General features: G+C 46.7%; 1 protein-coding gene across 1 annotated transcript in view; it reads right to left on the minus strand.

Annotated features, from left to right (window-relative positions):
• Window positions 1-14,144, minus strand: part of ATG2A (autophagy related 2A) — a 2,105,371-nt gene that overhangs the window by 1,416,226 nt on the left and 675,001 nt on the right. The window contains exon 14 of the mRNA XM_069644746.1: window positions 1,433-1,606. Coding sequence (XP_069500847.1) covers window positions 1,433-1,606 — 174 coding nt within the window. The remainder of the gene's footprint in view (window positions 1-1,432; window positions 1,607-14,144) is intronic.

Here is a 14,144-nt window from a genome sequence, read left to right on the forward strand (position 1 = left end):
TTATTCTTTAGCTCAAAAAAGAAAATCACAGACAACTGTTTTTCCAGTGTTGACAAAAATGTAGGTTTTATTGATGCACGTTTATCAGGCATCATTATTGTTAAGTAAACAAGCACAGATTATGCTGCTAAATCTATAATTGAAAAGGAAAACTACACATCAAAAATGCATAGAATCAAAAAGGGACTTTATGAGCTCCAGTTGCCCAACATGGGGCAAGGTAAGTGATCGAATTAATTTAGCAGTAAACCCCAAGACATGCACTTATCAAAGTTAATATAAGTCATGGTGTACAAGAAAGGAAGAGGAAGGTGCATGAGGGACAGAATTAGGTTTATGTGTATACTCATTTTCAAAGCTGCTTGCAGGACAATGAACTAACCAACCATACAAAAACACTTGTGGGGGACTAACCTTCCGATCACACAGATTATAGAAAAGCCCTTGGCAAAAAAATTAAGTTTTCATATTTACTAAGATGTGGTTAAATAGATTCTGGAATCATTAAAAAAAGACCTGGGTATTTAATTCACTGGGAATTAAGGATTCCAAATCATAGACATTAATCTGCTATTCTTTAACTGAAAAGTACAATCACATTTTGCTTAAAACTTTGCATTATGGGAATCAAAGTGCCCTTTCTTTGGCCCATTTCCCCAAAAGAACTTGAACAGAATAGTGTTTGATGTGCATCATTGATAAAGTAGTCAATTTAATCGCAAACTAATGTTTTTCAACCCTGTAGCTTAAGGAATCCAATTATTAACTCCAAATTGCTACTTTCTGAGAATGCATTGGCCAGATAATACATCATTATTAAAGGGAACATATCATGTGACTTATTGAAGTTTAAATCCTAATCGGTATGACAATGATCATTTCCACAAGGTGGAAGTGCTTACCGTTCTTTTCATTTTCATTTTAATACAAGAATCTATGAACAGCAAAGGTCAGTTCTGCAATCTACAGGACATTTTTGGATAAACCCCTAAAAGGGAAAAATTATCTGAGGGGCAGAAATCCCAAAAGCCTAAACAGAACTGATGTGCATATATTCATGTTTTATGATTTTTATGGCCATCCCATGATTGGCAACTTTTTAAAATAATTTCCAGAGATTCTCTTTAAAAAAGGATATGATTTGCTCCCACAAACGAATTCATGTGCATTATTAGGAAGGGGTGTCTTGCTTCTACTCAGTGAACAGAGCATGACACGAGACAGACTCTGCACCCAAATGCAACAGCTAGTCTTGAAATCTACCCATTTCCAAATAGGGCAGTTTGCGCCTCAGCCAAGATACTAGATGCCCATGTCGAGACCGACTTATAATCGATAAAGGCAGGCACCGCGAGGTCTGCTTATCGGGTCTTACTCTCTAGCACACAACTCAGTCCCACTCCTCACATAACCTTCAACTGCACCTTCTTACCAGGTGTTGCTCCGCATGCATCTGCTGGGGTGACAACAGCTCTTGTGCTGGGGCATATGTTTGCAGGAGGGCGCCGAGCCGGTCAACAAGTCCCAGGTCCACATCTGAATGAAATTCAGCCAGCTCCACCAGTAGTTCAGCGCTACGTTTGGTGACCGCTTTTCTACGATTGGTCTGCGGGTAAAAGATTAGGTGATTACATCAGATTCACCAGGCAGAGGGATATCCCCATCTGGAGAAGAGTGCCATAAACGAGCTCTAGTGCAATGAAATGTAACAGAGATGTGTAATCTTAAATTTAATGCAGCAGTTTTAAAAAATTAGCATGAAAAAAAAGATTCAGAAATTAAAGTCTTGTTTGTTTCAATAGCAAACAGAAGTGTGGCGATGGTAACTATTTAACTCAAGAGCAGAGTGAGACCAGGAATCATGTTTTGTTGGTCCAGTTCAAGTGCTGGTATTAGCTCAGTCAGTACGAGCAAGGACAAAAGTGTTGAGATGGATTTCCAGAATAAACCATGGGGGTTGATTCCGAGAGGCCAGCCTATTATGAACAGGAAAGACAATGCACTCTAGCCAAACCCAATCAAGTTAGTGTAGCAAAGCAGTAAGGCTTAGCCTTAGGAGGGGTGTGCAAGTGGTCTAGGGCTACAATGAGACACACAGAGCGCTCCAATAATTCCAGTTAGACAGAAGTATAATATACAATTATTTACTAGGCATTTAAGACAACTCTAAGCAATGACAACCTAAGGTAAATATCACACAACTTCTACCATATACATATATACATCCATCATTAGGGGATTCTGCAGGGAACACCTACTCTTTGCCTTTGAGACAGTTAAGCAATAATTGGCATAATGATGAGCAATACGTTGAATAACCCTTAATGGTAAAGCCTGCAAAGAGTTACAAAAAGAGCACATTCAAAACCAGTAAGCACAGGTAAGTAATCAAGTAGAAAAATATAGTAAGACACTTATGAGCAATCTTAGAATTAGAGCCCTAGCCCTTAGTAAGTCCAGCCTTGATATGAAAGGGGCCCTAGTGCCCTATAGTCAACAGTTCCACATGGTATACTGTTCCAGTAGGTTTACTATTGGATTGTGAAATGCCAGTGGTTGCGGTTAAGTGTTGCAGAATTCTGTAGGGTTCAGATCATAGTCTCTCCCAGTCCCACTGCACTAGAGAAGGCCCTATGAAGATTCTTGACCAGACCACCAACGCTCCTAGTCAGGCAAGGGAGAGATGGAGCAAGGACCTTATGCCCATGCAACCCTTGCAGAGAATGGGGGAGTGTGGGGCAGGAAGGGCTATGTTAACTTACGCCCTTATTTTGATTTTTCCAGAGACACCTTACGATTTTGCAGTGCCCACTTACTTCTTGGCCTGGTGTGGTCCATGGCAGTGCGGGTGTTGCAGGTGTAGAAGTCATTTTTGTGACCAGGATTTAGTTTTGGTTGGTTCACAGCACCTGTATTACAGTTCCAGTGACTGAACATCTGGGCACCCTTGGCATGAAAGGACAAAGATTTCTGCAGAGCAGGCAAGCTCAGGAGACCTCCATGGACTGAAGAAGGCAGGGCCAAAAGGAGCAGGCTCTACACCGCGTCTGTTGTGACTGGAAGGCTGAATGCATATTCCAGGGGGAATTTTGAATCACAGTTGAAGATCCTCCAAGGCCAAAGGATGTACTTAGAACAGTGACAGCTCCAACAAGGTAGCTCAGGAGAGAGCTTACAGTCCACTGGTTGGTCCGGGGACACTTCCAAAAGCTCAGCAGCAGGGATCCTCAAGAAGGGGCTGAGGCAAGTTGTTCACACAAATCATGGGGTTGAAGCACCAACAACGCCCATTTGACTGCTCTCACTACTCCACACGAACCTAACTAGGTCTTGTGGTCTGAGGAGTGCAAGACAGCCTTTCAGGACATGGAAACTTCTTTGTGGCAGGCCCCTATTCTCAGGGCACCCGATTATCTGAGTCCCTTCATAGTACAGACACTGATGCCTCTGAAACTGGAATAGAAACAGTTGTCTCACAGCTAGATGACAAAGGCAGGGTACACCCCAACTGCTTCAACAGGTGCAAGCTTAAGGACAGAGAATTGAGGAGGGCCACTATGGAAAAATAACGTTTTGCCATCCTGTCAGATCTTAAGAAGCTGAGACCCTACCTCTTTTGGGCTCACTTCACCGTTCAGACAGACTAAAGCCCTTAAAGTGGCTGATGAATATGAAGGATTAGAATCCTAAACTGCTTAGTCCATAAGCATTAACGGCTTTGACTTCACTAATGAGCATTGGTCAGGTACCCAACATAGCAATGCTGATGGTATTTTCAGTATGCATAACCAACTGGAAAAGGCAATCCATCCAGGGGTGGATTAGATCCCCCTCCTGTCCCTAGTCCGGAGGAGGAAACAAGTGTTGGGAAATATATTTATTTTTTCTGCTTTCGCGCCATAGACCTCAATGGGACATCAAACCTTTTGTATGGTTTTGTACCTTCCCTGACTTATTGCTTCACTTATCTTGCTAAGCTCATTTTCCTTTGGGGCACTGATCAGTCCCTATGTTTATCCGTGTAGGGCAACTGTGTTCCCCATACTAAACTGATGTTTGTTTTTACCCGCACACATCACTTTCTGTGAAGTGAGAGAGACTTTGTATTGCTATAACTTTGTTTTTTGTAACTGTGCCGTTACTTGCAAGATGTATCCAGGATGGGCTGATGGCAGCAGATACTTTTGTATTATTTTCTTTGTTAAAGTTTAGTGCACTTTCGCATTTTACTGCTTAATGCCATTCAGAGTACCATGTGCTCTAAAACGGCTGTGCCACAAGATTGTCACCTGGTCGGATTTTTCATGTATGGTAAGTCCTTTCCCAGTGAAAGCTCTAGCTTTTGCGGCCAAAGTGGTGATCTGTGTATGTGACTTGATGTGGGTGCTGGGTCTCTGTGGACCCAGTCCACATTCATTCCAGAGTGTGTCTGTTGCTGGGAAGATGCAGTGGTCCTGTAAAGGATTGGACAGCCGCAGCCATGTTTGAATGGTGGAGATCCTTGCCAATTTGTTGGCTGGTGGAAATTCCTGCCTGTAATCTGGATAAAAGTGGGACTCCTGCAGCTAATCTTCAGATCATTGTTGGAGCCAAGACTCCTACAAAGGGCAGAAGCCTGCTGAAGCCCTGGACCTCGTCGTTCGAAGCTTACCAGCATCACTTTAACTTTCCCAGTGACGCAGTGTTTATGCAGATCTCCTGAAGACTCATCTGTGCTTCGACACCTCAACCGGTAGGAACGAGCCTGACCTCTGCTTGATGATCTAGCCATCCGAAGTGCTCGGAACAGTTCCAGATTCCTTCCGTGGGCTCGTCATGTCCTCCTGGGCTACTCGATGCACTGGTCGCAGTTCGAGTTAAAACCTTGGAACACCACAGATCCTCAGGCTATGGAACAAGAATCATTTCCCTGAAGTTGCATCTTTCCACCACAAACAGGGGCCTTGCAGGACCAGTTTCTTTGTTTCCACCAAAGGGTCGCCTTCTGCCATTTTCTTCACGTGGCCATCACTCCTCACCGTCTGCATAGCATCTTGGGAGTGCACCAAGGTCATCAATGGATTGGCGGTCCAGTAGGCAGTGTATCCTGGATGCCCAGAACCATCCAACTGAGCCTGGAACAGTGAACTAGCCGGACCCAAAAACCCAAAGCCTGAAGCCTGAAGTTACACTGGCACCTGAGGCCCGTAGACTTATTCCAACGGAACAAAGGCACAAACCCAGAATGCCCAGCAAATTCAGAATCTCCTACAGTGGTACCTGAGTGAATCAGAGTACAAGGGGCGAATAAACAACCTGTTTAGCCCCCTCCCCCATCACCATAGGGAATTGCGGCATAAAGTCCTAGCCCTACCCCTGCCCCTGCCCCTGCCTTGCCTAGCCTTTAACTGTGGTGTTGTGGGCAGAATCGTCCCATGGGTCTCCCTTAAGGTGGTTGGATTGGGGGAGTGTCTATTAAAGATTTCTCTTGTTTTTATTGAACTTTGGAAATCTTACAAACTACGTGTGGGCTCAAGCCAACACTTGTTCAACTTCCTAAAGAGACGTATACCCTCCTGAAAAGACTACGCTTTTCTAGCTACGGGAGGATTTTTAAAGGGTAGTGCCTTATTTATAAGGTTTTGTATGGCGTTTGCTAGCTCTCATTTTCAACCTATTAGTCCATTGGCTCTAATCCTTTATTCACTTGCTTTGTATACTTACAGTATCTTCAAGACTCATTCTACATGTATTTAAAAGTAAATTGTTTGTGGTGCTAGAGCACACCAAGGGGAATGTGTATATACTAGTGAATGTTTTAGGTTGTTACTTACATGTGGATTTTCATTGATAAGAGTTGTCGAATGGCTAAATAAATACCTGTATTTTTATACATTCTACCTAACGCATTAAGAGTGCTCTGTGCACGCCTAACTGAACCCTTCACCACTCGCACAACCTTCTACGTCTAAAGGCATGCCGTTCAGCCCCACTACCCAGTTAGAGTTTGCTAGACAATGTGTCCCTGTTTATCAGAATAGGATGGCTCCTCAGAATCTGTCCACAGTTCGGATTCTGAAAATCCATCTTAACACCACTTTTCACACCCAATACGCAATGCAATGACTCCACAGATCTGCTGAGGGAAGGCTAGAGCTGCCATACCAGAAGAAGCCTCCATATCTCAACAATCCCCCCCCATCACTGCCTTCAGACCAACAAAGTTAATTCACCACAGAACAGAAATTCCAACACTCATAAAAAGAACAACTACAACTATCATGAGCAGATTCTCTGTCGTGCTTTTGTTCAATCCATAGGGTATGAAGCCACCTGCAGAGGGTCTCTATGAATTCTTGTTCTACCATGTCAGTCCTTGGTCCTTTCAACTGTCCCATGTGCTTCCAGTAGCAGATGCTTTCACATGCACAAGATCAATGCTCAACTTCATGGCACCGTCCTCCACTGAGAAAACCATAGTCACTGTTCGCCCAAATGAATAATTTGCTTGATTTCTCCGGCGGTTTGCGGTCCACAAAATGAATGTGATTGATCCAGCTATCTGCTGACAAAATTTGCTGCTTGGCACCAAAATAATGCACTTACACCACTAAAGTTTGCCAAGGAAAACAGATGCCATTCAATCTTCCGACTCTGGGAGTGCAATCAACAGAATATTTAAGGCCTGTTGGTCTTTCAAGGTCAACTTAAACCAGTCCCTCACACAGGTTATTTTCTCATTCTCAACCTTCAGGTATTGTATCCTGCAGTTTCCCCTCCTTAGACTGTTTTCTCAATCTCTCAATTTTATTTGACACTGCTAGTTTGCTGTGAGGGAATCTAAAACCGTCAGCAATTTTCAGTGCCTCTTGCATCAATGTAGTGATCGAGAGTTCACTGCGGTCAAATGTGCTTCCCAAATCCACAATCCCTCGTTTATAGCCTTAGAAAGGCCTTCTTCTCATAAGTGATCTCCTGTTTGACAAGTAATCTTTAAGGCTAAGTAGGGATTGTTCCAGCAGCTCTGATGAGGAGTTTTTGTCCACAGACCTTTAGTGAGGGAAATGAAGAGATCTATCCTAAGGGCACCAGGTGGCAGTGGAACGGATGTTCACAAAGTAAGACCAGAACTCTCTTAATTGGTAACGTAGCAGAGCATTCAGGTGTCACTCTTAGAATGGGGTGGCCCGGTAGCTGAGTACAGTTAGACCCAGTATATCACACGAGAGAACACTTATACACTGAAGTATATACACACTTTTTATTAAAGGATTACATAAAAGCAACATGTACTTCAAATACAGGAATATACAAGAGCAGGGCAGTTCAGTATAGAAACAGTAAAAGGCCTTAGACAATATCGTCCAACACCTAAAGCCAGAATCAGAATACTTTTCTGCTAAGTGACAAAACACCCTATACCTAGAAAGATTCCTAGACAGTGCTAAGGTACAGACATGAAATCATAGCCAAAACATGGTAGGAACAGTGCTCTTTTCCCACCCCAGACCTAGCTTACCAGAACAAACCTAATAAGGAATTATTACCAAACAATTCGTATGTAAGGGAGAAAAACGGGTTAGAACATGTGGGTATACCATAAAAGACATCAGTGGGGTTATTATAAACAAGATAAGAGCACTGGGTCAAAACAGGGCAAGGGGTACTAAAACACATACAGAAAACAAGTGATCCCATTGTTACGCAATGGCAACGAGTGACTTATTCAGAATGTATAGAAAGATCACTTACGTTCTAAATATTCCGAATAGTCTTGGAAATTTGAGGACCAGGGAAAACTGCTACAGAACAGGTAATTACCATTTAGTGTCACTTTAGGTAAGTTTCCATAGTTCCCAAAATCTTTCCCATAGGGAAGCATGGGATAGATAAAATAGGCTGGCTCCTGTTATGAGGAACAGTATGGCAAGTTCTCCTATAACCGAACAGGTGAGGCAGCTGGGGCAACCAGCCACAGGGGACCCACAAGAGGAGTTCCAGCCCTAGGTTCAGACAAGAAGAGCTGGTTGTGGAGCCTAGTCCAGTAAATGTACATCAGAGTTTGAGGGGGAAGACAACAAAACCCCACCATTGCCAGACCCAGGGGTCCCCTGATGAAGAATCCAAGGAGTACATCAGTAGCAAAGGATCTGGGGAAAAGTACTCAAAGCACTGGATGAGGACGATTCAGCCCAGGAACAGAATGTGAATGGTGATTTTGGGCTAGTCGCAGTAGGTACCACCAAACCCATAATTCACAAAGGATTCAGATAACTCAAAGGATCAACAAATAGGACACTCAGGAGGACAGCTGTTAAGGCATCTTTTGAGCCCCACTCTGTGGAGGTAATCAACAACTAACCAAAGGGGAAGGCAGAAACACCCAAGAAAGGCAAGGTAAACCTATCTCAAATGTGGCTAGCGTGGTCAAAGCAACACAGCTTAACACTCGGATAGGGGTAGTAGGTAGACACATACGAATGGGATTGAAAAAGGGAAACCATTTTATCTTGAAGAAAATAGATTTACAATCCCTAAAGCTTAAAACCCAATTCCCAGCCATTTAGACCTTGTACGGCCCTATAACCATATTAATGCCCAGTATAATAGATTAAGGCCACAGAGGACAGAACCACAATAAACTTTATTTATTGTTATAGTTGTCTTTAGTTCGAAGAACTTCTACAACTGTTACAAATACCTTTTATATAAAAAAAATAACACATCACATAACAATTAAATAAGACATCAGCTTGCAAATACAATTACATTTACAAATACAACACAATGAGTTCATCTTAATTTAGTCTGTAGTTAATCCATCGGTAATCGAGATACAGACAACAAAAAAATACAATGAATCACAGTGAGAACAATAATATCCTATATGACTGCCTGTCGATCTTAAACAGACATGTCATGCAGTCGATCTACACTAATCTTAGTTGATGTTGATTTTGTGTATGCAATTAGTCACCAAATTCATTCATTCTGGACAGTTATTGTAGCATTCCATCAATAATTAAATACATTACGGTAATTCAAAGGCTATTACCGCTTTAAGCCAGACTCTATAAAGTGCAATGTGCATAGATTCAGAAGAAGTGTTCAGGCAAAAATGTCAGAAGTTGTCAGCTTGGATAGAGGTATAATTATGCACATAAGACCCATAATTGATCATATATTGGTTTGCTAGTTTCGGGCAACAAGTCAGCACATGTCTTAGTGTTTCAAGATTATATACCACTTTACATATACGACAATAACGTTGGGTTTGTGATAAATTCCATTGTGCCCCATAAATTGCCCTAACTGGCAGTTGATTCGTTCTCATAAGTAGATGGAATTTCCATACCAATGGGTCAGGAGGGCGTATTAAACACGTTTGTGGCTGAAAGAAACTATGCACCATTCCTTCAATATACCTATAGTTATGGAGTTTGCTCATGCGACTGAAGTTATTTTCCCAATCTTTTCTCTTCAGTTTTTCCACAAAGGCAAATTTAACGGATTGATATTTGCCACAACGGGCACGATCCACTGACCAGCCTAAATCAGTATATAATTCACGACAGGCTGTGTCATAGATGTTTAAGCAATCAAACTTCTTCAATTTGATAACATTAGCTCTGATTATTCGGAGCATTGGGCTTTCCGGATGACAAATCGCTTTCAATGGCACACCACCTTTTTGTTGTAAAACAAAAGATTGTAATGATAGTAGCCCAAATTCAACCCTGATGTATTGAATGGGGCAGGAGGGAGGTAATCTTAGAATGGTTCGTCAAAAAAAAAAATATATTTTATCAAGCCAGGAACGATTTTTAATGGATAATGCCATAGGCAACCACAGTAACCAGCCACTGCCTATAAAGCATCAAAATCCCTTTACGGGAATAGGCAGCATAATTGGATACAAAGCTCTGCACAAGCCTCGTAATTTGCTTAGTACATCGAGTTTTGATTTCAATAAGTGGACTGTAGTCAGATTTACTATTAACAATCACACCTAAGGAACAAGTTACTTACCTGTAACTGTTGTTCTCCAGCATGGGTCTGGCATGGATTCACATGCTCATGAATATTCCCCGTCGTCAGGCTGGAAATCCTCGGTAAAGAAAAAATCAGTATCAGTTTCGTTTCTGATCTGTCTTTCTTAGTAGTAACCAATCACTGATCTCTGGGTCATACTGCCCCCAGCCAATGACTGCCCTCTCCCTAAGCCCCACCTCTGGCAGCCATCCTCAGATTTGGTAGCACGTAAAGTGGCAGTATGACCAAGTGAAGAGCCGCAGAGGGGTAGGCGGGAGGGTTCGCATGTGAATCCATGCCAGACCCATGCTGGAGAATAACAGTTACAGGTAAGTAACTTGTTCCTTCTCCAGCATGGGGTCTGGCATGGATTCACATGCTCATGAATAAAAGAATACATAGCAGTACACACATGCACAACCACGGGAGGTGGCAACAGGCTCAACATTAAGCAATACAACAACTCAACATTAAGCATCTCTTACCTCCTCACCAGGCTCACCTTAAGCGAACAGGTTGTGCAGCACTGCTTGGCCGACCCTGGACTCCTCCCTGGAGTCCCGATCGACGCAGTAGAATCTTGTGAAGGTGTGCGTCGACCTCCAGGTAGCAGCCCTGCAGAGGTCCAGCAGGGGCACACCAGACAGGAACTTCATGGTAGCAGCGATCGCTCTGGTCGAATGGGCTCTCGGATGGCCGGGCAGCGGTACTTTGCCAACCGGTGACAGTGCATGATGCAGCCGGAGAGCCATCTGGAAATGGAAGTCTTCGAGAGAGCCTTCCATTGATTCACAGTCCCAAAGTTCACAAACAGCTGCGACGACTTCCCAAAACTCTTTGTGCGGTCCACGTAGAACTTCAGCACTCTAGCTACATCCAGCGAGTGCAAAGTCCTCTCGGCCGGCGTCGAAGGGGACGGGACGAAAACTGGTAACACCAAGAGCTCGTTGAGGTGGAAGTCCGACGGCACCTTGGGCATGAAGGAGGGGTGCGTCTGCAGCACCACCCTCGTGTCGTGAAAAGTCAAGTATGGAGGCTTGCAAGATAGGGCCTGGATCTCTCCCACTCGTCGTGCGGAGGTGATGGCCACGAGGAACGCCGTCTTCCACGACAGGAACTTCAAAGGTGCCGAATGCATAGGCTCGAATGGGGCCCCCATGAGCCTGGTCAGCACCACTTTAAGGTCCCACGCCGGGGCAGGAGCCTTCACCGGCGGGAATGATCGGAATAGTCCCTTCATAAATTCCTTCACCAGGCGATGAGACCACAAGGACGCCCGTCCCGTAGTCCTGGTATATCGGGAGATGGCAGCCAGAAGTATTTTGATGGAGGCGTGAGCCAGTCCAGCTTTGGCCAGCGACAGAAGGTACGGCAGTACTTGAGGGGCCGTAATCCGCAGAGGGTTAATCTTCTGTGCACGGCACCAGACAGAGAACCTCTTCCACTTATGTCCGTAGCATTTGAGAGTCGAGGACGCCCTGGCTTTCAGCCGGGATATCGTACCCTCCAAACTCTAGTGCTGCAGGAGCCAGGCCTGCAAGTTCAGCGACTCCGGCTCGTGATGAAGAATGTCGCCTCCTTCTCTGGAGAGAAGATCCGCGTCCGCCGGCAGCTTGGCTGGTGGGGACATTGACAAGTCCAGAAGGTCCGGGAACCAGATCTGCCTCGGCCACGCCGGTGCGATGAGGATCATTCTGCACCTGGACTTCTTGAGCTGGTTGATGAGACGGAGCAGCAACGGCAACGGAGGGAACGCGTATAGAAACACGCCGTCCCAAGGGAACGAGAAAGCATCGCCCATGCTCCTCGGCTGCGGGAACCTGCTGGCGAACCTCTGGCACTTGGAGTTCGTCGCCGTTGCGAAAAGGTCGATCAGGGGTTTGCCCCATCGTCAAACCACTACGTCAGGACCACCTGGTCCTGACGTAGTTCCCACTTGTGGCACAAGCGCAGCTCCCTGCTGAGTGAGTCGGCGATGGTGTTTTTAATTCCTGCCAAGTGGAAGGGAACCAGAAACATCCCCTGGGTGACGGCCCAGTGCCACAGATCCTGGGCCTCCTTGGATAGGGCTGGGGATCTGGTGCCTCCCTGCTTCCGTATGTAGAACATTGTGGTGGTGTTGTCGGTGAAGATCCTCATCACTTTGTCCTTTGGGGACGGAAGGAACAACTTGAGGGCCCAGAACACTGCTCGAAGCTCCAGAATGTTGATGTGGAGAGACCTCTCCTCTGGGAGCCAAAGCCCTCTGGTGTGGAGATCTCCGGTGTGGGCCCCCCCAACCCTCCAGGGAGGCGTCCGTCGTCACTGTCTTCTGAAACGCCGGGGTCTGAAAGTCTGTGCCTGCCGTGAGGTGCGTACGGGTACCCCACCATAGGATCACCCAACGGAACTCCTTGTCGAGAGGGATCCTGTCTTCGAAGCATCCCGTCACCTGAAACCAGCGGGTGTCGAGGAACTCCTGTGGCGGACGCATCCGAAGTCTGCAAAGGGTTACAAGGTAGATGCATGAGGACATCATCCCGAGGAGGGACTTGATGGACCTCACCCTGGCCATGTTCGTGACTAGCAGGCGTTGCACCTTGCCCAAAATGGCCTTCGTCCTCTCCTCCGACGGGGAGGCCAATTGCCCCACTGTATTGAGCTTCGCTCCCAGAAACAGTGCTACTTGCGACGGAACCAGATGGGATTTGGGGAAGTTGATGGCGAATCGCAGTTCCGTGAGCAGCCGGACAGTCCTCGCTTTGTGTTCGACGGCGAGTTCTCTTGTCCTTGCACGGATTAGCCAGTCGTCCAGGTAGGGGTAGACGTGGATCCCCTGCAGGCGCAGCCGAGCCGCCACTGGTGCCAGGCACTTGGTGAATACCCTGGGTGCCGACTTTAATCTGAACAGCAGGGCTCTGAATTGGTAGTGGCGTCCCTGAACCACGAACCTGAGAAACTCTGTGTCCTTTTAGACTGGGGATGTGGAAGTAAGCATCCTCCAGGTCCAACAACGATAGGAAGTCGCCCTCCTCCAGCTGACCCAGCACGTGCTGGAGGGTGACCATCCTGAATTACTGTGCGTTGATGTACTTGTTTAGCCGACACAGGGCCAGGATGGGGCGCCAACCGCCTGTCTTCTTTTTGACGAGGAAGTACCGTGAGTACACTCCGGTGCCCCGGAGCCTCCTGGGGACGAGCTCGATGGCACCTTTCTTGAGCATCGCCCTTACCTCCAACAGTAGTTGAGGGACGTGATTCTCCTTACTGGCCACGGGAGGAATGCGAGGACACCTCTTTTGGAATTCCAGCGAGTGCTCGTTGGCCAGGGTGTCCAGCACCCAACAGTCAGTGGAGATGGACTCCCACACGCTGAAGAACTTCGTCAGCCGGCCTCCCACCGGGGTGCTTCAGTGGGGGCCCGACGCTACGGCCGGTTCAGTCCTGCTTGGAGGAGGCCTTGCCGCCCTGGCCTCCTTGACAAGGACGGCAGGATCCTCCTTGCTTGCCGCGACCTCTGTAGGCCTCCTGGGACGAGGAGCGGGCCGCCTGGCGGTATGTAGAAGAGCTACCGCTGGATCCCTTGGAGGCACCCTGTCTGCCTCCGGAGCTCCGAAAGGGCCGTCGTTGTTGAAGTACCCCTAGGGCCCGGGCCGTCTCTGAGTCGGTCTTGATGGCCTGAAGCGACTCATCCACCGTCTTCCCAAAAAGGTTGCTGCCGTCGAACGGCATATCCAACACTCTGGTCTGAACGTCCTGGCGGAAGTCCGTCACCTTGAGCCACCCTCGTCGTCGTAGGCAAACCCTGTTGCCCATCTGGCGAAATCCGGTATCGGCAATGTCCGTTGCCACCGTTATGGCGTGATCCGACGCCACCTCGCCTTCCTGAAGAATCTGTAGGGCTTCCGCTCTCTTGTCGTCCGGCAGGAAGTCCAGCAGGGGAGCTAACCTGAACCAAAGCTCCCTGTCGTAGCGGGCCACAATCACTAAGGCATTGGCCGCCTTAATTATCGTCGCCGCCGACGAAATGACCTGTCGTCCCATGGAGTCCAACCTCTTGCCCTCGATGTCCGGCGGGGGAAGTGGAAGTTGATGCTGCCGCTTCCGCTGCCTTCTTCTTGGCCGCTGCCGAGACGACCGAGTCCGGCGTAGGC

The sequence above is a fragment of the Ambystoma mexicanum genome, chromosome 2p (genome assembly GCF_040938575.1).
Source record: "Ambystoma mexicanum isolate Mex_15411 chromosome 2p, UKY_AmexF1_1, whole genome shotgun sequence".
Lineage (NCBI taxonomy): Eukaryota > Metazoa > Chordata > Amphibia > Caudata > Ambystomatidae > Ambystoma > Ambystoma mexicanum.